At 42.1% G+C, this 25,732-nt stretch overlaps 1 protein-coding gene across 2 annotated transcripts in view; it reads right to left on the reverse strand.

The window, feature by feature from the left end:
• Positions 1–1,065: 1,065 nt before the first annotated feature.
• Positions 1,066–25,732, reverse strand: part of MYH10 (myosin heavy chain 10) — a 103,134-nt gene continuing 78,467 nt past the window's right edge. For both annotated transcript variants that reach the window (XM_083805034.1, XM_083805033.1), the window contains 24 exons: positions 25,427–25,496; positions 25,167–25,327; positions 24,425–24,533; positions 24,211–24,342; positions 23,047–23,253; positions 21,560–21,697; positions 20,806–20,929; positions 18,458–18,629; positions 17,529–17,741; positions 17,273–17,417; positions 15,698–15,904; positions 14,780–14,884; positions 13,589–13,741; positions 12,300–12,548; positions 11,534–11,746; positions 10,754–10,966; positions 9,233–9,394; positions 7,640–7,768; positions 6,236–6,324; positions 5,872–5,995; positions 5,553–5,761; positions 4,178–4,286; positions 3,617–3,789; positions 1,066–2,780 (listed from right to left, as the gene is read on the reverse strand). In XM_083805034.1, the coding sequence (XP_083661160.1) occupies positions 2,636–2,780; positions 3,617–3,789; positions 4,178–4,286; positions 5,553–5,761; positions 5,872–5,995; positions 6,236–6,324; positions 7,640–7,768; positions 9,233–9,394; positions 10,754–10,966; positions 11,534–11,746; positions 12,300–12,548; positions 13,589–13,741; positions 14,780–14,884; positions 15,698–15,904; positions 17,273–17,417; positions 17,529–17,741; positions 18,458–18,629; positions 20,806–20,929; positions 21,560–21,697; positions 23,047–23,253; positions 24,211–24,342; positions 24,425–24,533; positions 25,167–25,327; positions 25,427–25,496 (3,751 nt within the window). In that variant the 3' untranslated portion in view covers positions 1,066–2,635. The remainder of the gene's footprint in view (positions 2,781–3,616; positions 3,790–4,177; positions 4,287–5,552; positions 5,762–5,871; positions 5,996–6,235; positions 6,325–7,639; positions 7,769–9,232; positions 9,395–10,753; positions 10,967–11,533; positions 11,747–12,299; positions 12,549–13,588; positions 13,742–14,779; positions 14,885–15,697; positions 15,905–17,272; positions 17,418–17,528; positions 17,742–18,457; positions 18,630–20,805; positions 20,930–21,559; positions 21,698–23,046; positions 23,254–24,210; positions 24,343–24,424; positions 24,534–25,166; positions 25,328–25,426; positions 25,497–25,732) is intronic.

Here is a 25,732-nt window from a genome sequence, read left to right on the forward strand (position 1 = left end):
GCTCAGCTCCAGCCCAGGTGCTCCTGGGACCCCCCCCCCCCCGAGAGCCCCAGGCCCTCCTGCTGCTGCCCAGGCCAGCCCTGCACTGGCCCCAGAGGCACTGCTCTTGCTCCCGGCTGGTACCAGCAGCCCCAGTCCCTGCCCTGTGCCCCATGGGTGGAGGTGGGGAGAGGCACCCGCCCCCTTGAGGCACAGGGACAGACCCAGACCCCTTTGTCGCAGGCAGTCACCCCCAGCCATCCCTTAGAAAACCCCAAACCCCACGCACTGCTCGCGCGTGGAGCCTGGGTGCCCTGCACGCTGCAGGAAGGCAGCTGTGGCAGTCACACACGTGGACGATGGGGCGGACAAAGGCCCAACCGTGCAGCGCTGAGAAGACTGCGGAGGGTGGCAAAGCCCTTCCCTGCCGGCAGGACAAGCAGCAGCAGGCACGGCCCTGATGGAGGCGCAGGAGCAGGGAGCCAGCAGCCCCCAGGGGGGACCTGAGGCCAGAGCCCTGAGAACAGCTCCAGCCTCAGCCCCTCCCAGCTGGAACCGTCAGGGAGGGGTTTGCCCCCAGGGGCACTCACACGTTCCCAAACACCCCCAGCTCCCCTTCATGGAACAGGGGCCCAGCCCCTGCCCTGGTTTCTGCACCTCCGGCAGACCCAGCCTGCAGCCTGCCCTCAGCCCTCTCAGCCCTGACCAGGTTGCAGAGATCAGCCCCGCCTGCTGCAGCCCCCAGCACCTCTGCCTGCAGCCTGCTCCCTCCTGCCACCACCCCAGGCCTGACACCACACCACACTTCGACAGAAACTTCATCTGTTAAAGAAAAAGTAAAATAAAGAGAGCAAAGCTTGTTCCAAACCACAATGGAGCTCAGAGGAAGGTGTTGTGCCTGTGCCATGGTGTAGAAAATGAGCAGGTAGGGTCGAAGCTCCCTCTGTGCTCCAGCTCCGCACTGCCATGAAGGTTCAAGGGCAAAGGCTCAGGCCTGACTGGTAATTTACACTGTATTTAAGGAAAAAAAAAAAGCCAAAGCAAACAAAAAAACCACAAAACACTAAAAAGGGAAAAGGCAGCTTCCAGTCATATTCTCATTTATTAAGGTCTATGCCAGCCTCAGGAGATAGCTCTTCCTGTAAGTAAACAGAGCAGGCGGCCACATCTATAATGAATAAATTTATTGTCTTACAAAAATCATTGTCTAGAAATATGGGTATACAAGAAAACAAGATATTTGCAGTCAGATGCCTGGTGGTCAACAGCCAGTTTGATTAAAAATATCCAAACACACACAACAAAACCTTTGCGACAGATGTTAAAGCTTTTAACCAAAAAAAGGAAATCCATGTTTTTTGAGCATGTGGCAGAGGAAGTTTCCTAGTTAACACTGATTCATTGTCACTAATATCAATAATACCACTTGGACTAGAGAGGTACATGATATGAAGCACAGTCAAAATTAATACATTAAATCATTGTTATATAGGCAAATTATATGTAACATTGTCTTAGTACTGTAGTGTCTAAGGCACTTTCTGTAATGTCAGTTTTTCAGCTATTTAAACAAAAAGAATGCTAACTACTCGCTGTAATACTGTTCAAAATAAAAAAACAACAACAAAAAAAAGGATTCACATCCACTGGCATGTTAACTCGTAGGCAGGCAACATCCATCTCCGAGCCCCTGTAAACCACAGACTCCGCGGGAGCCCCGCACAGGCGGCGCCGCTGCCCTCGGCCCGGCTCCATCGGTGACACCAGGCTGGCCACGGTCTCACTGTGCAGCCTCTCGGCTCCATGTCCTGACGACTACTCAGCCATAAGTTAATAAATTATTTTGCCTGTGTTGTATGCTTATTTTCCACTGGTGTTCACATTATACTAGCCTTAATATATATACAGATCTGTTGGGCATGTCAATAGCAGGACACTACAAACGCAGAAGTACTGTACAGAGAGGAACGGTGACGCTATTTCAGTTTGCCTGTACTGCATGAACACTAACTGATGAAGCAGGTGCTGAGAACACTTCAAAATGATATTGCAGGTTAAAAAATGGACACTACTCATTCATCCCTACATTTCCCTCTAACACTTCCCAACGCCTTTTCACAGTTCACTCACTGATTGTGTGCTGATCACAACAATTAGGAGAAAAAGATGCAGGTGCAGTTTGGTCTTCAATGATCCAACAGACTCAACACAGCCGAGGCCGTCTGAGCACAGAAGAAATGGAAGGATGTTGTCTGTACAACAAAGCATGCATAGTCATGACAATGGGCCTGTCCCAACCACCTACCCTCTGGGAATGAAGTTTCTGTATTGATAAAAAAAAGTTTCATCCTTCACATGATGCTTTATAAAATGGCTTTACAATGAGTATCTGGAAAATAGATGCACTGAACAGAGACGATCCCATTTTGTTTACTATATATAAAAAAGCAGTTGTACCTATATCTGAAGCAGGGTACAGTATGGTGAGGCTGGAGAGCCTTAAGACATAGTTGACCTATGATAAGTAACCTTGTAGCATGCCGACATTTTGTAAGGCAGATTTAGGGCCACAAGGCAGTTTGGTGGTCAGGAAAGTCCTCCTCGTTCTGCCGACTACTGTGTAAAAGGTCTCTGCATGCAAATGGTGTGAGGGGCTCTACTCAGCAGGGGCTGGCTGCGCTTCGTTCACGTCACTGCCTTTGCTCTCCGCGTCGTCATCTGAGAGCTCTAAGGAGGCCCCTTCGATGTGCAGCTGGCGCCTCCCAGATCGGCTCGAGGAGAAGGTGATGGGGCCCCCCCTCCTGCAAACAACAAGCAGAACGCAGCTGCAGACATCACCTCCCGCTCACAGCCAGCACCACGGTGCTGGTGGTGCCCCGAAAGAGCTCCCTGCTGCGCTGCAAGGGAACATCACACCACGAGTTCCATGAGGCGTGTTTTGAAACCACCCCTCTCTGACAGGGGTCATCATGCTGCAGTCAAACACATGCCGGTACTCCAGGATTTCTTAGTTTACACCACTTTAATTTAGGAATTCCCAAGTAACTAAAAATATCATCTGTGTGAGCACCGAGCACTGACCAAGTACTAAACAGGGCAGGTTCTTTGAAAAAAATACCGACTGCTCGCTTGTGAAGTGCTGCACTGCATCCTCCTGCCTCCTCAGCTGCTCTCTGCATCTCACGATGGTTTTTGTCCTGCGCTAGCACCACCTCCTTTGACCCCTTCTGTACTCTCTACAAATGTTGATCTCAAAGACCTGCTCTCAAAAAAGGTGCTGAAACACTCCCGCAGGGTGGGCCAGCAAAAAGGGAATCAGTGCTTGCCACCGGCAAAGCCTGACAGACCTGTCTCATCTCTGCCATGTTTACCCACAGCTGGACTGAACCACCAGCCCCCAGGGGAACCTGCCAATTTCAGCTCCAAAGAGCTCAGGCTCAGGAGCTGTCAGGAACATTCTTGTGGCCTGGCCACTTCCTTGGTATCATCAGGCTCAGGCAGCCATTCCCAGCAGACTCCAGTTGGACCCATCCCCTGGGTCTGCTTCTGGAGTTCCACAGCTGGATGGTCAGGAGACGCATTATGGGCACAGAGGGGCCCAGATAAACCCCTGCCTGCTGGTGCCGGCACCACTCACCTTAGCCTGTTTTTCAGGGTGCTGACTTCCCGGCTCAGGCCCTCGTTGGCCTCAGTGGCATCGTCCAGCTCACGCTGAAGCTTACGTCGGGAAGCATTTGCACGTGTGGCTTCCTCTTCAGCCTCCTCCAGCTGGCGCTTGAGCTGCTTCATTCTGGCATTTGCCTTTTCCATCTAAAATACAAAACCAGGTCATCGGGATCAAATTCAGCAGCTGCAACCCTGCAACTTGAGAGGTCGAAGAGGTGAGCTAACACCCTGTCTCCCCAGCCACCCCTGCTGGATACGCCGCCTCACTGCAGACTCCAGTCTGGATCCCTGGAAACACTGTAGAGCTCCTGGGTCCAGGAGACCAGGATGCCTAACAGATCGTCACAACAGAGTTAACACAAGGAGGTTTTGACTGCTAGGAGCCAATAAGGAACTACTCTAGCAGTTTAGTCATCAAGACTAGGATTCCCTCAGATCATTTCATTAAAGCACTTCTTAACAGTGCTTTTCTGCTCAAAGTTTTCTGTCTTTTCTGAGAAACAAACCTCCAAAGCTAAGCCACTCCACCTACCTGCTCCTTGTACTGATCTGCATGTCGACGTTCATCTTCCACCTGCATGAAGACTTCCTTCAATTTCTTCTCTGTGCGGCGCACCAATTTGTTAGCAGCTGCTCTTTCCCTAGAATAAAGAAAAGCCACAATTTGTTTCAGTACATGGAGGCTGGAAGCCTCTGGAAGGTTCTTTCCAGACCAGCTCTTGCCTCGTTGTGCAACTGAGGCTTAAGCCCTCTTAACAAGCCCATCACCGTTAACAGCACTGACTTCAGTTTTAATATCCTGGGGCTTAGCTGGGAGGCAGCTTTAAAAGCAAAGTACTAGCACTGAGGCAGTACAAGTACGGTTTGCAGGCTAGAAGGAGGGACAGCAAAGTGCTTCTTCACAACGTTTCAGCAGAGCAGCTTTAGGATTATTGCTGACCAATAACATGGTCCTCTGCCAGAGCCAGAAGGAACGGAGATGGTGGTACAAGTCTCCTTTCAATCTTTCTAGGATGAGCTAGCAAAAAACAGCCCTCCAAGGACTGAGATGGAAAGAACAGACGTGGGAGCACTCACTGGGGAAAGCAGACCTGCAGAGCACTGGTGTCATCTCACAGAATGGCTGAGGCTAGGAGGGACCTCTGGAGGTCGCCTGGTGCAACCCCCTGCTCCAGCAGGGTCACCCAGAGCTGCTTGCCCAGCACCACGTCCTGGCAGCTTTTGAAGATCTCCAGGGAGGAGACTGCACCACCTCTCTGTGCAGGCTGTGCCAGCGCTTGGTCACCCCCAGCCAGAAGTGCCTCCTGATGTTCAGATGGAACCTCCTCCGTTTCAGTTCGTGCCTGATGTCTCTCATCCTGTCCCTGGGCACCACTGACAAGAGCCTGGTTCCCTCTTCTCTGCATCCTCCCCCCTAAGGTATTTGCACGCGTTGATCAGAGCACCCTGAGCCTCCTCCTCCAGACTGAGCAGCCCCAGCTCTCAGCCTTTCCTCACAGGAGAGATGCCCCTCCAGCATCTTTGTGGTCCTTCTTTTCAGAATGTCTCAACTAATCTAAGCTGTCAAGCCAAAGAGACCAGTATCCCAAGGGGATGTTTTATCTCAAGAAACTTCTTCAGCACCCCGTGGATCCTGAGCCTACCAGTCAGCACAAGCACCTGGTTAACTTCAAGAATTAATTCAGGAGTTTCAGTTAAAGAGCACAGATTCTGAAAGTTTCAACCTCAGTCATTTTTCAACTATCTCATTGAAGTTTGTCCCTTGGACAGTAGGTTTCTAAATAATGAAACCTAATGCTTGCATTTTAAGCTTGCATCTCAGCCCTACAATAACTTAAGGCACAGAGGTTTCACACATTCTACTGACAGAGCAAACAAGGCAAACAGATTTTTTTTTTTTTCCTTACTTTGCTTCCTGTTCAAGCTGTTCTTCTAGCTGAACAATCTTGGCTTCTAGAGTAGAAATTGTTGCCTTGAACTTCGACTTCACAGATCCCTCCAGTTCCTGAAGCTTGGCTTTCAGCTCTTTGTTCTGCCTTTCCAGCTGCTGCCGTGCGTTTTCACTCTTCTGGGCAGCACTCCGCTCTCCAGCTAGCTCAGAATTAAGTGTGTCAACCTTTCAGAGGAGAAGGAAAATAGATCATTTGGTGCTAGTCAGAGCCCACACTTAACCACACGTTGAAGCACAACATGTCCCGACAGCAATGGCCAACACCACAGATTCACCTGCAGCGTGGTCTTTCGGAAGCGCTCATTGAGAAGCTCCATATTGCTCTGCTCTTCCTCGAGCTCTTCCTCCAACTGTGCAATACGAGCTTCCAGCCGGCGCTTCTCATCCAGCAGTGCTGACCTAGAAAGGAAGTATTTGGGTCAAGACACATTCAGATTCAATACACAGCAACTGGCCAGTTTTCTTCTGATAATCTAGGCATCGCAAGTGTCACAAGAAGCAATTTGACAATTCCCTTCATAACAAGGGAGTTTTTCATAAGCACAGATTAATACAGAATTTGCACGCAGGCTATTGAGAACCACAGCTGCTGGTGCCCACAGTTCTTCAGATGCGCCATTCATACATTTGATGACTCACTTTCCTGAAGCACTGTTTGCAATCTCATCAGCCAACTCATCCCTTTCTTGCTCAGCATGACGACGGGCTCTTTCAGACGCAGCAAACTCCTGCAAAGGTTTCAGGAAGGACTTGTTATACATCTCAGAAATCCTGCAACACTTAATCAATTTAGCCTCCCAACAACTTCTGGGAGATGAAATATCCCTGAAGTCTTCTAATAGATAAGCAGAAGCAGCAGCTGTTGAAGCTAGCTGGTAACAACCAGCCAATTCATCATGAAGTTTCTTTCCCCTTAACTGCCATATGACTGCAATGGATTTACTTTTCCCGTCCCCGAACGGTGAACACTGACAATATTTAAGATAATGCTTCACTCATCCTTTCTAAAACCACTTCAGTATTATTCGTACTGTATTGCAAGTGTGTTCCTTGCAGAAAGTAGTTAGTGACACTCAAGTCCTAAACAATAAGAAGAAAACATTGTCACATGCTCTAATAAATATAATAAACATAATGTAAAATGAGCACTGAATTTAGTCATTTAGGGTCTTACACCTCCAGAGTACACAGCATGAAAGTAAGAAAAATACAGAAAATTAGAGCACAGTAGTATAACCAGCACTGAATCTTATATTATCAACTGTATCGTGTGGAAGAAACACCCAGGCACTTGCTAAGAAGCACAACTAAATGCATTGCAAGTGCAAGACTGACAAATTTGAAGTCCACAAAAGAGAATAACACATGAAGAAGCTCCAGTAAGTTGTAGGCCACCTGTAAAGGCTGAAAGTAGTGAAATCTGTGATCGCTTTAACTTCAGTTTGTAGCTAATACAGGACATACACAAAAAAAGAGGCAAAGTCTTTCATATAAGGAAATTTTGCTAATGTTTGACCTTGTGGCAGAACAAGGAGATAACGATGGATAAGTGATGCAGAGCAAGTCTTAGAGCTCTTACACAAATTGCCAACAGTGAGGGAACACATGCCTGTAGGGGAGGGATGAAGAACCAAGATGACAGCAACAAGCCTCTGCAGAATTAAATGGCCACTGAGGAGAGATTCTCAGGTTTTAATATTTCCAGTCATCAGTTTCAGTACTGACACTGTACACCACACCCTTCATAGACTTTTGAACCACCTTGCACATTTTGTGAGGTATCAAGTCTATTTAAGCAGTAGAAAAGCTTTCATGTGGCCCAGTCAGAGAAATGAAGTGGAGGCTACTGCAACGATTCCTTTTTAGCCATAAGCTCACTGAAGATCTGGTGCAGGAAGCAGGGTGATGGGATTGGAAGAGAAAGGTCTCCTGTCTCTTATTTCTCTTCAGCTTACCAGTATAGATTTTTACATTTCTTTGTTCTCCCCTCCTAATCTTCCTCTTACTCTATCAAGAAAAAAATGTCATGGATTTCAATCTCACCTCTTGGAGCTGGAGTATTTCTGCTTCGAGACCTTTGAGCTTCTTTTCACTCTCTTTGGACTGTGCAAAGATCTCATCTCTGGATGCACGGGCTTCTTCCAGCTCCCGCTGGTAGTCTTTCATTTGAGCCTGTAGTTAGAAGAAAACCACAGCCATGTTGCATTAGGACAACCATGAGATTAGTAGCTCTGTAGCTTTTCATCTCCTAAGAGGAAAGGCTCCCCCCCTCAAAGTACCTTCATTCCACTTAAATGTGTTTTTCAGTTACTTTTATAGTAAAACTTCATTTTCTCATCTCTGTATCACTCATTCTTTGTCAGAAATCTCACTATAGGGCTTTACCTCATTTATTTGGTATATTTCTTGTAGAGAAAAGAGCTCAAATAAAGAGCTGCTCAATTGAAATCAAGCGTGAAACTCGTGGAAGTTGGAATTCCAAGGGGAAGCTTGGAATGACTTGGAAAAAAAAATCTATATACTTTAATTGACTGAAAAAGCTTATTGCAAGTATGCAAGCTAAGATGTTATTCTCAGTCCAGAAGTAGCAATTCACCATTTTGTACATATAACCTAGTAGCACATGCTTAGCTTCCAATTAATACACACTGCTAAGATCTCAGTGCGTATGAATTTTCACAAGTTTGACTTAAGATGCTAAAAGAGTATGAAAGTTAGAGAGAAACTGCATTTAAGTTGTACTTGCATCTCTGGAATGCCACTGAGCACAAAATCACTTATTTTAAGTGATTTTAATCTGATCATTAAGTGATTTGATTTTTATGAAAGTGCACACAGCTCAGCTCTCTATCTGACCTGTTCTTTTGGGGTAGAGGAATATGATACTGTTTATGGACCAGCACCTCTTGCTTTAACCTAGCCTCTCCTCCTCATCCTGAGCCTGGACTCAGTTCCAGAACTGTCTTCACTTGGTTGGATTGCCAAGAAATAGAGAGGACAGGGCAGAAAGGCAATTTAATTTGCCATATGCCTTACATGGTCTTGCCATGACCTCACACTCCCGCACCTTTGGGTCATGGCACTGAAAGCCTTTGGCAAAACTGAACTCTACCAAATGCTGAATATTTTCCTGGGAATGGAAAATAAATCCTCAACACATGGGCTGCGTTCTCTTGCCAAACAGAAAAGAATGGGCTTCTTGCAGATTTTTTTAAAGCAACTGAAAGTTACTCCTTTTTCTCTAAAGCATTTTGGCTGAAAATGCCTTAAGATGTTCATCTTGAGGAAGAAGCAGTCAGGAAGAGCTGAGCCCAAATCAATAAATTCAAAGACACACAATGTAAGAAATGCAGTCTGTAAAGCAATATTCAGTAAATCTTTATGCAAAGTGTTGAAACAAAAAGTTGACTATTGAATAACAATACACTGGGGACAACCTTAACTCCTTAGCAACAAAAGGATGAGAGGAATTTTGAACAGATGATGAGTTCAGGCCAGATACTCTGACACATGCCAGCACAGTGGAGTCAGATACCCCTCTTGCTTTCCATTAGATATGTTTGCAGTTTGGAAGGCATCACCCTTGACAGATTGCCACCAGGGGACAAAGCAGCTCAGTTGATTAGCTGTACTTACCTGGAGCTTACGTAGCTGTTTGATTGCTTCATCTCGAGCCTTATTTGCAGCTTCTATCTGACCTTCCAGGTCTTTCAGATCCATCTCCATTTTCTTCTTGGCTGCCACAGCAAGAGCCCTCTGCTTGCGCTCATCTTCCAGTTCTGCCTCCAGCTCTCGCACCTGTGAAATCAAGACACTTAGGCTCCATCCCAGGAATGGAACAAACACGAAATCTTAACAAATGGTCTGAAAATCCAAAAGGCCTTTGTAGAGCCGAATGAGCATTACTTGATTGAGTAATGAGTGACCAAGAGAATGCAGAAGGCAATCTACAGGGGAAGACACTGCAGATGGCAAAAACAAATCCACAAATTGGAAGCACAGACCTCCGAACTGACAAAAGAGAAAACTGTGACAATAACTCAGTGTCTGAAGCATTCTCATTTCATCTGTTTAGCTATTTAGCGATCAGCTCTTTGCCCAGTGCTTCTATCCACATTTAGGTTTCACTCTGGGGCAGACGTCACTAGTTATGATTGAACCACTAAAAGGAAAATAAGAAGTAGAATCACCTCATTTTCCTCCCGTAAAAGAATGAAGTCATTCTCTTAGAAACAGCAGTGCTACTAGCATTCTATACACTATTTTTTTTTCCAAAACAAAACAGAAAAGCAAAGTAGCTAAGCAGCTAGCCAACAAGAACTAAGCCAAACTTACGCAAAAATAAGACTTGTGAGAAATGTCATTATTACACAGGTTACCAACGTGAAAGAACATACTTTTCACCCCTGAATTAAGCTTCCTTTCTCATGTTAGGTCAAGGGTTCTGTTCTCATCCCATGCCAGTTAATGGCATTTTGCACTGTAAAACTTCAAAAGCCTTCCAAGGCTTGTGTTTCTTTCTACAAGATCTTTACATTGATAATTCCTAGTTTTTCAGTAACTAAGTTCTTGTTTTCTTGTGATGAATATTGAAATACTGTTGTTTTTCTCTACAAAGCTTTAGAAGCATTTAATTAGAAACATCTCTTAAAATATGAAATTTTAAAGGCATTTCTTGAGTCTTTGGATCTGCTTCGTGTTTCTAGAGTTTTTAAGTCTGGAAAATCTGAAATCTTTTCCAGGGTTGTCATTTAGGAAGCAGTTCACTTACAGTCCTTCAGTCTATCTCAGGATCCATGGATTTGTTACTCTACACCAAACAGGATGGGCTTGAGAGTCCAAATAACATACCAGTGACCTTGGAATACACCTGTGCAGCAATAGCAAAGACTCTGCTTGCACACTGAGTGCTTTTGGTTAGGAGACCAGAATCCAGTTGCCTTGCAAGGTCCCTCAGTAGAAGACTAACAGTTGACAGTGGCCAGTCTTCAACAAGACATTTTATCATTTGTGAAGACCAATGCTAGGGACTTCTATAGGATGGGATCTTTAAGCAAATAGTTTTATTTTTCTAGTAGAAAGTTATCACCAAAGCCAGAGCTTTTGCAAAAGAACCTCACACCCTTCCCTCTATGAAGTGTAGTAAAATAGACATACTTGTTTAACCAGCATCCTCTTTTTCTCTTCATTCTGCTCATCTCTGGCTTGTAGATCTCTCTCAAACTGGGCTTTCATAGCTTGCATGTTCACCTCCAAACGAAGCTTAGCATCTTCTGTGGCCTGCAGTTCATCTTCCAGTTCTTCAAGCTGAGTTCTCATCTCTTCAACTTGTTGCTCTAAAGTCCGCTTGGATTTCTCCAGCTCATGGACCTAAGCCACAAACATTTATCAGACCCTCTCCTTTATCATTTCACAAACATTTATCAGACCCAGGTATCTCAACAAAAACACTTACTACAGCGAAATAAAGCATTACATGAACATAGTACACTATGCTTTGTGTTCTGACACCAAATCAGAACAGGCAGAGCAGCTTTTTTAAGTCTGTATTAGAGAACCCAGCAAAAACCTATGCAGATTATTAGACAGATGAGCTGTGCAGCGTGACACAGTCAATGCGACAAAGAAAAAGTAGTAGTGAGACAAGCTCTTAAATCTAGCTCCAGTGCCACAAGTCATTTGGCCAGCAACTTCTGCTCTGCACATCCTTCACATCTTTTCAAGAGATAACGTTAATTAAGCCTGAATGATTACCCCAACCCCATATTTTAAGTGTTCACCTCTCCAGTACCTTGGGTTGCATATCAGCTTCAAAAAATGGAAATTCTAATTTAGTGTCTCTAATTTAGCGTCAAACATACTTCTCTAATGAGAGAGTTTTACTGTGTTATTCCCCATGCAGTGTATAACAAAAATAAGGTGTGGGAAAGTACTTACATTTTTGCCCACATCATCTTTAGAGCTCATTAAGTCCTCCATATCTGCACGCAACTGTTTGTTCTGTCTCTCAAATTCTTCCTTAGCTTCAAGGGCTTCTTCCAAGGCTCGAGCCAGAGACAGCGCTTTGGTTTCCTTCTCCCTTGCCTCTGCTTCAGCACGATCTCTTTCCTCTGCATATCTGGCAGAAATATTCTTCTCTTCTGCCAGCATCTGAACATAAGAAATAAATTAATTTATCTCAAATATTATAACCAGGTCCTTTCCGCCTTGTGTTTTAGTCAATCAAATGGTTAATGCTCAAAGTTTAACTGGCCTTCAGAAGTTCACTGGCCTCTCACGACTTTATCAAAGTGCTGGTAAGGAAACAACTAAAGCTGTTCTGGGATGAGATGAGGAAAGGAAGCTACTATTCAAGACTATGTAAGTTTTACATTATTTTGGTCTTCACATCCTTTCTTAGTCTATTACAAGGAATTACAATAATGCTTTTTAAGTCGAGATTTTGTTCTTAATATAGTTTATTTTTTGTACATAAAAAGCTTATTTCTTAATCTAACAAGACTCAAACATGGAATTTAGCTCACTGAAATCATAAGTGCCTTCTCATAGCAAGGGCCAAACGGTGCACATCAAATTTACCAGTAACAGAACTCTTCTAGCTGGATCCTTCTATTTACAGTACTCATTTATGTAGTAACTATATAAACAAGATGCCATTTTAAAAAGTCATACAAAGTAGCAAGATGACAGGAAACAAGATTACCTGATCAAACTTCTTCTGCTTTTTCTCCAAATTAGAGACAATCTGGCGCTGATGATCTAGATCCACCATCAAGTCATCCAGCTCTTGCTGCAGGCGGTTCTTTGTCTTTTCGAGTTTGTCATAAGCCATTGCCTTCTCTTCTAGGCGCTGGCTTAAGGATTCCGTATCTTTCAGTAATTTCTTCTTATTTTCTTCCAAGCCTTCAATGGTTCCCAAGTCATCATCTACCTTTTTCTTAGCATCAGCTAACTGAAGTTTATCAAAAGAAAAAGATACTTAGTACATCATGAGAAGGAAACAAAAGCATCAAACAAGAGCATCAGGTCCGAAGTACAAAGCCAGAAACAGCTATCATCACCAGTTAAAGCAGCACAAGAATTGTGAACTAGCAGCATATTAAACAACATGAAGTTCTTCCCGTTACAGTTAGTTGTGCTACTCATTACTGCAAATGGAGGAAGACCACAGGAAATTTTATTCAGAATTCCAGTCCAGTATTTCTGGAAGTTAAATCATAGAATCATAGAGTAGCTTGAGTGGAAAGAGATCGTTAAAGATCATTTAGTTCCAACTGCCCTGCCATGGGCAGGGACACCTTCCGCTAGACCAACACCAGGCTGCCCCCGTCCCATTCAGCCTGGCCTTGGCACTGCCAAGGATGGGGCACCCACAGCTCCTCAGGGCAGCCTGGGCCAGGGCCTCACCACCCTCTGAGTAAATAATCTCTTCCTTTTATCTAATCTAAACCTTCCCCCTTTTTTTTTTAAGCTTAAATCCATTACCCCCTGTCCTATCACTCCACTCCCTGACAAGATCTCTCCCCAGCTTTCATGCAGCCCCCTTTAGGCACTGGAAGACCGCTGTGAGGTCTCCCCGGAGCCCTCTCTTCTCCAGGCTGAACCACCCCAGCTCTCTCACAGCCTCTCTCTTCATAGGAGACATGCTCCAGCCCTCTCTGATCATCCTCGTGACCCTCCTCCAGACCTGCTCCACAGTGCTTCTTATGCTGGAGCCCCAGAGCTGAATGCAGCTCTACAGGTGGGGTCTAAATGGTGGAGTAGACGGAGACAATCCCCTCCCTCAACCTGCTGGCCATGCTGCTTTTTGATGCAGCCCATGATATGGTTGGCTTTCTCTGGGGCTTCACCTGACCACCACAGCTTTTCAGATATGATGGATTGCAGCTTAGCAACTTAAGATGACATTCTTCCAAGAGGTTTGGGGCACCTGTTCCATCTCACCTGGAACGTACAGGCCTTGCAGAAGTCCTGCCATTTACAACCACTTACCTGCGACTGCAAGGCTAACATTTGTTTTTCCAAGTTCTTTCTGGCCTCCTCCTCCTCTTCCTGCTGCTCTTGCAGGTTGTTCTTCTCTTCTTCCAGCTGCCTAATCCTACTGCTCAGGTTGAGTTTCTGGCGGGTTTCTTCCTGAAGAAGCTCCTGTTACATGAACAAGCATATTCAAAACTCAGTTTGGTTGATCCTGGCCTTAGAATACCACCCTCTACTACTCCATAAGAGTTTCAGGTTTAATTATTTTCTTGCAGTATTTTTGTACAGAGACATGCTTATGAAAAGCACCTGCAGTCTGGCTTTCCAAGAAAGTATTCATCGTTTGTTCTGGGCAAACAAACTTTAATAAGACATTTTTGATTAGGGAATCCATACCACCGCATTCTAGAAGTTCACAGATTATATTATTTTTTTTTTAAAGAATGAACGAACACAGAAGTCACTTTCAAAATTTACTTATCTTCTTTAGGACAAATCAGAGTACCTATTTTAAAATCACCTAGGAAGAAAATACAGCAGTAAATCCTGCAAGTATGCTTCCAAGTTTCTCTGTATTGCATAAATGTACAGGTCAGTTTAAAGACAGTTGTAATTTGGCAATGTGAACTTCTGTCATAACAGAAATTAATGAAAGCTATAACAACCTCCCCCCAACCCTGTTCCTCACAGATCTCTATGCTAATAATTATGATTAGCATTATTCTAGGAATCACCATCAGCATTTTTATACATGGCAGAAGTATATTTGAGCAATGACTACATGAATAAAGCTGCAATATTTAAAATAAAAAAACACTGGTAGTTTTAAGAACTTAAGCTGCAAGTAAACAACAGTATTGTCTCTCATACCTTTCATATACCCCAAGGACCTTATTTACTTACATTATAACATTCTGCTTCAAAAGGTTTTTCCTGACTTAATACTTATCTTCCACAGACAAAAATAAAAGGGAAACTGAAAGGCTACAGTCTATCAAGTACAGAATCTTAGATACTGCAAAATTGGCTCCACACGTAACTGAAAAGTCATTATACATCACATTTCACTAGACTTCAATGGGAAATACAGATTCTACCCAGGGGACTTTCAGAACCATGAAAGAAAGTGTATTTTCTGCCATGCAGTTAGCATTTCAATGAGGAACAAAGCCTGAGAGCAAATTTCAAGCTGCACTGCATACGCACCTGTGTATCCTGAAGCTGCGATTCCAAACTAGCTGCATCCTTGGCAAACTTGATGCCTTTCTTCTCTGCTTCCTCCAGGAGACTTGAGACATTATCCAATTCATTCTGCAAAGCAAGCAGTACAAAGGTAACACCATGCAGCCGACTTCACAGCAAATCCTACATCCCATTGGGAGCTGGAGCTTCAGAAAACAAAGCTCAACAACAAATCCCAAGCATGGCAAGACAGCATTAGATCCCAGCAGAGCGATAGATACCACTAGCTAAAAATATAGAAGATTGACTAGAAACAAAGTTGGAAGTCAAACCTGAACTTCAGTGGTATAACATGGCAGGCATGCCATTTAGCAGAGCATGTCGTTCTAATATCTGCATGCCAATATCTGCATTCAGAGTTAAATGCTATCTTTAATTATAGGGCCATATACCCTACGGGATCATGGATTCAGGGATTATCAGGGTGGCAGCTGGGTTCAAAGCATCAGCGCAAAGGTTACTGCCAGGTGCCAACTCTTGTTATTTTAGGCTATGCTACTTATGGGATACTGTGAGAGACTACATGGAATCTTCCTCTGAGAACTGGGCCATCCCCTTTCTGAAGTGCTTTAGGTTGAGTTAAAGTACTCATTGCCATAGCTCAAAAGGCCAGTCTTGGCTCCTTTTTGCTCATTTTCTTTTTTTTTTTCCATTTTTTTTTCTTTTTGGGCTGTCTGCTTCAGATGCACACCACCACTTTAAGGGCCCTCGAGTACACACAAGTGCATGACTGAGGTCACCTCCCATGGCAACTACAAGCCCAGCTCCCGTAAACGTAACTGCATCTTTGAAAGATGTTTCTCCTAGTTATTTCTGTATACGTTTGAGGCTTATACTTTCTTGCCTATTTTTCAGCAGTTTAGGACTTCCATAAAGCCTTACCTGCAGCTTGTTAGCTTTCTCCGCCAGCTCCACCCTCAGTCTTTCACCTTCAGTGACCTTAGCAGTTAGTTCTTGTACCTGAGCATCAAGCTTCTTCCTCTTATGCTCAGACTCTGCCTTGACCTGCTGCAATACCTTCACTTCACAGGCCAACTCCTTGTTGTCAGACTCTAGGCCTTGCTTGTTTTTTTCAAGATTTGCTTTGAACTAGGAAAGACAAAAAGAAAAATTCAACACTGTTACACATCAATAACGTCTCCTGCTAAAAAATATATTCAGTCCAGCAAATCTGGTTTACAAGTTCGAAGATAAAACAAGAGCTTGGCACGTTGCAAGTAGAGTGTTTAAAGCGTTGCCATGTGAGATTCTGTGTATGTTAGCCAAAGACAAGTTAATGCAAGTTAATCCACCTGCAAACACCACAGGTATCAGCGAGCACCAGAAGACACTTCCATGACAAGAACTGGGACATCAGTGCTGTAAAATGACGGAGTAGCACTGTAAGTAGGAAGGAATGTGCCCATTAACAGATCAGCATGGCTCATCTCACAGAAATAAAGGGAAAGATATTAACTAAAGCTGCCCTGATTTTAGTAGGCATAGCAGCTTGGAAGTGCATAACAAAGCGCTTTTTACCACTGCTCTGACATTTGTCAAAAATCTTTTGAAATATCTCTTATGCCAATTACTTTAAGTCCCGTTCTTACTATATCACCAAAACTGACATTATCTCAGAGGACCTTTGTTTAAAATTGTGGCGTATTTTTCCATCTTTTCATACTGTTAGTGACAGCATTTAATGAACAAGAAGAGAGTATATGCATGAGATCTTCAGGTGAGAAAATGTGATTCTCACCAGCATTAACTGCTATATTTCTCAGTATTTTAAGGAAGTCCCTACATAGAACATGTACTCCCTACATAAAAATATTACTACAGTATACGAATTGTCCACAAATAAATTTGTGGACAACCATTACTATAACTGCCTACAGATTTATTTTTTCTGTCAGTATTGGAACAAGACACTCAGACAGCATTATTCCTACTAGCGTAGCCTGAGTGCAATAACAAGGTGGTGCCTCCTCCTACCTGCTCTGGTTACCAGAGAAGACATTACAGCTGTCCAAATAGGCAAGACGCTCCACAGATATCTAGCACTGGAGTTCACAGGACAAGTGCTAAGTTAAGAGTATCTGGATTACACTACCTTCACTCTACTTGGTTATTTGCGAGTCCTGATGCTACAATTACCATATTTGGAAGCATTCTGCTATTCTCTCATGCTGAGAACTGCTTTTCACCAAATAAGCATGTGGCCAGCTGGATAATTCCCAGGTGACTTTTATCTCTAGGTGCACTGTTTCCAAGTCTAATGAAGACTTTTCAGACAGATGCCAAGACTATCTAATAGTTACATGTGTGATGTATTTGATTCAATTACAATAGTAACATATGGAAAGAGAAAGACAACTTAGCTCCGCAGATGTCAGTGGAAGGGACTGGAACAGTTACATTACTTGTGTAAAATCCTGAGGCAGAACAATACATTTCTGTAATTCATTTTCTGCTTACTCTTTTGGCCTGTTCGAGCTGTTCAGAGAGCTCTTCCAAGGCAGTAGCATGTCTCTGCCTGATTTCCTGGATCTGTGCTTCATGGTTCTTGGTTTCCTCTTCAATTGCTTTCTTCAACTCAGCCACCTCCTGCTCACGCTTTGTCCTAGAGCAAGCATCAAGGATTATCAAAAAAAAAAAAAAAAATCGACATTTTAGTCTTTGGTAAATTAAAGACTATTTTTTATTAGTGCCTTACACAGGTGTATGACCCTACCTCAACTCTTGCTGTGCTGCAGTGGTATCCAAGGTATCTTCCAATTCAGTTTTTAAAGCCTCCAACTCTTCACTTAGATCTCTCTTCTGCTTTTCTGCCTTGTTGCGTGATGCTTTCTCAGATTCAAGATCCTCCTGGAGTTCTGCAATTTGAGCCTGCAACTCTCTTATCACTTTCAGTGCATTGTTCTTCTGAACTGCTTCTTCATCACCTCTGTTAAACAGGGGCACAGCAGTTAATAATTCTTAGCCTCAGATCTATTCTCATAACAGTCTGGCTTTAATTATATACACAAATGATAGTTTAGAAAAAATAGACTTTGTAAAACTTTTTAGGTAGTGCAGTAGTAGTTTTCTTAATGTCTTGACAAGCACAATGCCTCAAGATGCACTATAAGAATCATCAACCTTTCAAGTTAACATCCAAGTATTCCAGTTTAGTAAATGCCACTAAACACTGTTCCAAAAATGCACCCTGTTTGTAGAATTTTCTCTTTCTGCAAAATAACAGATCATTATTCAATATAATATAAACACCCTTTCTATTTTTTGTGTGACAGCAAGACTACTGCACAAGTCTTGATAATTTATCCCAATCACTGGAAATACTCTGACCATTAAGACAACTCACTGACAATCTCATGTTTTTCCCTCTTAAGCCTGAATCTGGAGACTAAAAAGCTTATAAAGATCCAATGCTAGTTTCACAAGTACACAATTTTTTGTCTGCTTTGTAGAGCAAGGACACAGATAGAACACTAAATTCCTTTTTTGCCATGTCCACTCACAGCACATGGATGGCTACAGATGCCCTAGCACAAGTGTGAACTGGCTTGTGTTAATATTCCCAGTTCTATACAACTGAAAAGCAGTCTGGTAGAGTAGCTTTCCACCACTTTTCTGTAGTCATAAGCCCTATGGTGCTCTGACCTGGCAAGAGCAGCCTGCAGCTCTTCTTCTTTCTTGGCCAGCTGGATCTTCAGTTCTTCAATCTGGGCTTGCAGCTCAGCTATTTGGTCCTGTAGGTCTGTTGTTTCACCATCAAGTTTTCTTTTAGCTTTTTCCAATTCTTGACGGGTCTTCTCCTCCTTTTTTAAGCGCTCTAGGAAAGTGACAAAGATTTATCAGTGTTGTGTTTTTTTTTCTTCCAATTACCCTCAGACAGTTCATGGGCAGGGGAACAGGGTGGAAGGAAGGGTGGAAGTTTAGTTTATACTGTGTCAATTCTTTCTCCAGTCTGTAACTGGAAGGCTGACAGGCAAAAATGAAATAACGAAGCAGAGCTTTATGACATAGAAAGTTAAGAAAAAAGTCGGCAACTCTAGAGGAAGGAAAGTTTGAGGGGAACAGAAACAACCCAATCTTGACAGAAAATAGGAATGGGATCTAAGAGAAGGGCAGCTTGAGCTGTTAGGACAGATGATAACAGGCATACGGGTTCAAAAACGAAGATCAACTAAGGCTTGGAAAAAATGACAGTTTGCATAGTTTTTGAAGGGCTAGGCAAGACTCCAAAAGGTCTACTGGAAAATAATACAGATTTAAGAAAACTTGGACAATCACAGTTTTTGGAAACATCTGTGCCATTAAGTCACATCGCATTGGTATTTAGCAAGGTTTGTGACCCTTAGAGTAATTTGCTTTTCAAGCTGATATACTCCTGCCCTGAGGCACTTCTTTGTGAAAGACATCCACTGATCGGTGCCATAGCAATACAATGCATTTAGTTTATCTGCCTGTTGTCTGAGCAAGATAGTTTCTAGCTGCATTGTTTAGCAGTTTGCTAATGGCTAGGTATGTTAATAAACTGAAGTGACAGGAAGGTTTTGCCAAATCACTAGTTCTTAGCATAGCATTAGCACAATTCTACATACGTTATCATAAATTATTAGACTTAGTCAATATTTTGTGGGTCTTCTGTGTACAGACTTCTTTTACATCCTGGATTAAGACCTCATCTTCTATATAGAAAGAGAGCCATGCTCAAGAATCATCTCTTAGTGCCACCCAGGGCAATTTAGGATTTTCCAGAAAAAAGACTAATAGTCTCTCTAAACAATTCTTGACCAAAAAAATTGCACTTTCCCTTCTGTTTTCACATTACAGTTCTCAGGAGCTTTAGATAGAACACTGTCACAAGACCCAACTTTGTAATTGAGAAAGCTCACAGTAAATTGAATTATTTTTTGGTCCGAATTTCAGTGCCTAACAGTGCCAAGACCCTAGCAGAGAAAGCTTTAAGGCTTCTTGAACTATCTCCAACAGTAAATATTATTCTACAGTGTTTCACTAGCCAATAAATTGCATGCCTTATAGTTAAGCTTTAATTTCCATTTTTTTGGTCATCCAAAATGTCTTGGAATGGCACCATAACCAAACCCATCTGTCAAATATCTTCAAAAACATTAATCTTAATTTGAGTAAACAACTACTCAAGCATTTTTTTTCCAGTTAACAAGCTTTACTTATGCTCACCTTATGGTCTCTGAATGATTTTTAAAGAAAAGGCACATCAATCCCCTACTATCCCTATTAGTTCAATACCTACTTATAACAGAAAATTAAGCTTCGCTATTCTTCCCATAAGCACATCCATTTTAAAAGATGTAGTAAGACATGCCATAATAAAGTTGGTGAAAAACTATTTCCAAATTAGGACACGAAGAGCAATTTTGCCTTATATTTTGCAGCTTGGACTTGGCAGTTTCTTCACATTGTGTAATAGCTATGTACCACTTTTTTTTTTTTTTTAAATCAAGAAGGGTTACATATAGGGCAGGTTTAGCCTGTGACAACATAGCTAAACAATCCAGAACAAACAGACAGAGAAATTGAACTATTTTTGATAAACAAAACATTAACAAAACAATTCAGATTTGCTTAGGCTTCTAGTATGCTTTGGCTAGTAACACTATTTCAGAAATATGTTTGCCTAATATGCTATTTAGAAAAGTGTAGCAATGTCACAAGGCAGATGTTTTACTTTGTTACTAAAAAAAATTCCTGCAACATCATGAATTTCAGAATGCATCTAACTGAAACAATCTCAAAACTGAAAAACAAGTTAAAGAAGAGTAAGATGGAGCAGCCAGATGCAACAAGCCTTGAAAAAGCACAGTTTCTGACAAGATAGATAACAAATAACAGCTATTAAGGTATCCACATGTAAGGGTATGTTTAGCAGAATGGGACAGATACTGCAAATGCTGTGACAGGCGATCCATTCCTCTCTGGTGTCACCTCCCAGTTGTTAATAGGCAAATGTAGTAAGAACAAACCTTCTAGATCGGTGATCATCATCTCTTGTTTGTTCTTGAGTTTGGCCAAGTTTTTGGCCTTTTCTTCTTCTTCAGCCAGCTGAGAAGTACATTCAGCAATTCGATCCTCCATCAGCTTCTTTTCCTAGTTAGGAGAAAGGGCAGGGGTGTGTGTAGAGAATAACTTCTAAAAGATGACTCAAAGAGTCTCTAAACAGCACAAATAACTGAATGTATGAAATCCATATAGAGGTCTCACATACAGTGTATTAATACGTTTTATTTCATGTGACTGACCCATCAATCTTAGGGATCAATTTGAATAGTATAGAAACATGAACATTTGTTTTCCCAAGAATGAGAGATTTGGAATTTAAGGCATGGAAGGTCTTGTTTTTGTACAGCATTTACTGCGCGCTTTTGCAAAACCAGGTCACTTTCACTTGTCATCCAAGAGCATCTGTATAGATCAGAGAAAACAATGGTAGCATCTGTATGGCTAACAAAGAACAACCGTAGCTATGACAAACAATGTTTAAAGCTCTTAGATTAGAAGACTCATGAAACCATTAAGAACACATGGCAAACGCCACCCTTTTAAAGGTCATTTCTGAAAAACTCCAAGTCTCTCAGCTTCGACCTGTTCAAACCCCACCAAGTCTTCAAGGTACGAACTCTAATGGTAAGACAGCAGCAGCTTCAAACGTTTTGAGAACCATCACTTGCATTACTAACACTTATGAGCAGAATCTCTACCCATGCATACTGGTCTCACCTTCAAAAATTTGGAATTTTGGTCCTCCAACAGTAGGATCTCTTCTTCCATCTTCTTGATTTTAGCTTCAGCTGTCACTTTTTCAAGCTGCAACTTCTGTCTAGCTCCCTCCTCCTCATCAAGCTGTTCCTCTAGGTCCTGGGAAGAAAGGCAAGTGCATGTGTGCATTTTCCAGGTTACCTACGTGTCAACATTTTATTTCTTTTGCTGGGTGGAAAAGTATTATTTTAAAGAGCCAGTTGCCCTAAATAAAACTAAAAAAAATACTTTTATTTTATTGATATTGTAAATGAATCTAACAAACTGGTAATGAAATTAAGGGCCATGTGACACACATGGAATTTTTTTTTTTGTACTCTGTATTTTAGATTTGGCTGAAGCATGCTCTCTAGGAAACATCTACTCACTCCACTACAATCTTTCACCTTCCTGATTTTGCACATAAAATAAAAATCCATCACAGAGGGAAAATAGACCCAGCACTACCTAATGACAAACAAGTTAGATTGGGTTTTATGTCATATACTTTCTAGCACACTGCATCTGAATAGGGCCTTGGGTATAACAGTGTAATCGTCTGGGAAGAGACTCACACTGAAATCAGGAGACTGAATTCCTGTAGTCTAGAGCTCAACATTACAGCTGAAATTGTTCAGAGATTGGCACAAATACTTAAATACTAGCAGAAAAGTAATAATTTATTGTGCTTCTCTTCATTCATCAATACTTATTAAAAGTCATCACAAGCTGTGGGATGTGGGATTTATCAAGTACTTTGAGTATTTTGAAAGACAGTTAAGTTATGGATCCCCACAACCCATAAGGATTTTAAGGTCTCCAGGTGTTCAAAGGGAAGCATCTGAAGTCTTCACAAAAAACAACTCACTCAAAGGAGATGAAGTTGTTTCATAAAAATTCAAAGGAGGAATATTCTTCATGATAATCACTGGATTTAATCAAAAAACATTTTCTTACAGAATCACAGAACAGCTTGGGTTAGAAGGGACCTTAAAGATCACCTAGTTCCACCCCCTCTGCCATGGGCAGGGATGGCACCCTTGGATGCCCAGGGCCTCATCCAATGTGGTCTCAAACACCTCCAGGGATGGGGCATCCACAACTGGTATTGTAACTGATATTATCCCATCAGTCTCTAGAAAAAAACAGGTAAGACCCATGCAGCTATTCCTGGTTCCTGCCCACTCAGAAGTGCTTGCTGCCTTTAGTCCTCTATCTGCATATGCAATAGATAGAACAGTGCATTTTGACTTTTCTGCTTTTTCTTTCCTCATCCTCACACCTTTGGAGCCCACAGAAATCTAAACACACTGAACACAGTAAGATAAAAGAAAAAATTCAAATTAATTTTATTCCATATGTGGTGCTAAGGAACTGACTTCCTCCTTGCTGTGGAGGTGGTAAGCTTTCCTACCCTTATAACTGTTTTGTTTGCATGCTTTTCCATTTCCGGGTACCAAGAGGCATACCTGAATATGGCCCTGCATTTTCTTTTTCTCATTCTGCAATATTTGATTTCTTTCTTCCTCCTCCTCAACCCTGGACTCCAAGTCATGGAGAATTTCTTCCAGCTCTTGTTTTTTGGCAGCCAAGCGAGCCCTCATCTCCTCAGCTTCTGCAAAGAGCTCCGTCTCAGCCTGCAGCTGCTCTGCAAGAATGTTTTTCTCTTCTAGAAGCTGCAAATATTAGACAAGTAGTACAAAGTTATAAAGCAGTAAAAACTTGATGTTTTGAAGTCTCTTGTGAGACTACACACATATGACAACTACAAAGTTATCTAAAGACTAAGTTCTGCTCCAATTCTAGACTACCTGGTTCACACCCAAAGTGAAAACTTAGCACAGGGCTTTATCAGCAGTCCAGAAGACCCCAACTCCAGGAATAGGGCTACAGCAACAATCACTCAACTGCCCCTCCCATTTTAAGGAGCAGACCCCACCAGTGCACCTGCCCCAGTTGCACTGTTCTACAAGCAACAAAAAGGTGAGGGAAGTGCCTGTTTGCTGGAACCACCCCTCATCCTTGCACAGTAGCAGAGCAGCTACCTCCAGGTAGCTGGAGGGAGGCTGGCTCTTGCAGTCACTGGAATAGAACTGAAACATTACCTCTTGCTATGTAAACTCAAGAATAGGAATTAAAATTTTCCCATTCTAGATATCCATCACAGTTCTATCATGTCTCAGCTACCACAGTGACAAATACGTATCTGTCTCTATTGACACATTTTCAGCTGTTCTTCAAAGTGGTACCAGTCTTATTTACTATAAATTCATTTATGTTTTGCCCAATAACTGTCAAAAATTTTTTCCTATGTCCCCATGACACAGCATGGAAATATCCCACCCTGAAAGCATAATTGAAGAGAAAAATGCTGCTGCTAGTGAGGTTCTTTCAAAGCCAGGGAACACTAACAGAACTATTATTTTGCCTTTTTTTTTTTCCTTTAATACAGTATTTCCACATTCCTGAAGGAATGCTCAACTTTTATTTTCCTGTTTTCAGCCAAGTGTGAAGGCAGTTAACTCATCTGATAAAAGCAGTATTTTGATCAGAGGTCTCTCCTACATGCCTCCCTCAATACAGGAGGTAGTGCAACACATTTCACATATTAAAAGCTGATCTGCAGCACAAACCTGTTGATGTTTCCTTTCCATTTCCTCAAGTTCTGCTTCTACTTTTGTCTGTTTTTCTTTCACCTTCATTAGTTCTTCATCCTTGGCTTGAAGTTCTTCTTCTTGACGAGTCACCTGAAGAAGAGGCTTCACCTGCAAAGTTTTGAAATGAACAAGTGAGAAACCACATTCACCTATTTACAAAAGTCAAGGAAAGTAACAGAATATAACAAACCTTTGTGAAGACTCTCCACCACTGCCAGTGCCTAAGCTTTAAATATGCAGCACAATTCCTCTGCAGGATTTTCAGTGCACTCAGTTGCTGCTGTTTCTTTGCAAAGGCCCTGAAGACAGAAAGAGCAAAGCATTTCATGTTAAAAACATCATATGCACCCATCTGTGTTTTTTTTTGTTTTTTTTTTTTTTTTTTTTTTTTACAAAGGTTACCCAACCCTAGAGCACTTGCAGACCTTTTTTTTTTTTTTTTTTAAGTTTTAATGACTATATTGACCTAAGTCAATCACTTAACTCCTTAAGTAAAGGCGATAGGCAAGGGCTGGATTCCATTTTCCAAATGCTATTTATTAACAGACTTTTTCCTCAAAGAGATAAAAATCAGGATGGATTAGACAGCGAACTCCTCCTTAGTTTCATAAAAACAGTTTTCCAGAGTACTTCTGAGAACTTATGATTGAGCAGGAGAGATTTTTTGCCATCATTAGCCATATTTAAGTAAACAGCTCCATGTGTCATAAAGTCAAGACCTAGAAAAGCAGATATTGTTATGGAATGAAGGTACAAAGTCTGATTAGAATTAGTAGGTGAAGACTTACCTCTTTGCCTTGGACACAACTACAATATTTCAGGCAACATACTTTCTTAAGAAAAATCTCTCTTTAGATAGAAGTTTTGAAGCCAAGCTACCTATCAAAGAGACTTGTGATCACAAGCGGATCCAGTCATAAAAGCACACATACTTTCTAGCCAGGTATCCTCTGCAGACTGCCTGGAAGAAGATGATAATGTCTGTGATCTTCAGATCTCGTTCTTCTTCTAAGTGTGCCAAGACACCAGCTCGGAAAAATATCTTGCTCTGTCCAATTCTGTATAAGTTGGGGTCCAGCTCTAAGGCTCTGATCTACATGGATAGACAAGTATATGGCTTTTTTGTCAAGAAAAGGACATTTTTTGTTTCAACTTTTCAGTGTTTTAACAATATTTAGGCATAAATACTTACCATCCGCTCACAGGCTTGCTTACCATCCATAAAACCTTTTGGAATTGCATTGGGAGTAAGGATCTCGTACCTTGAAGTCAAAAAAGAGTCTTTATATTTACCAGTAATCGATATTTTTATAAACCCATACAGGTATTATCATCAAGTGCATGACTAAGAAGTTCCTCCAGAAAGTTTTTCCAGAAGCCCATTTTAGGTTGCTTTCCCTTCCTTATTCTCTTTAGGATAAACTAAGCATTTAACTGCTTTGAGTTCAAACCACTTCAAGACATCACACACTGATATGGATTTTGTTCTACTTGTGTG

Source organism: Anser anser (assembly GCF_964211835.1).
Source record: "Anser anser genome assembly, chromosome: 19".
NCBI lineage: Eukaryota > Metazoa > Chordata > Aves > Anseriformes > Anatidae > Anser > Anser anser.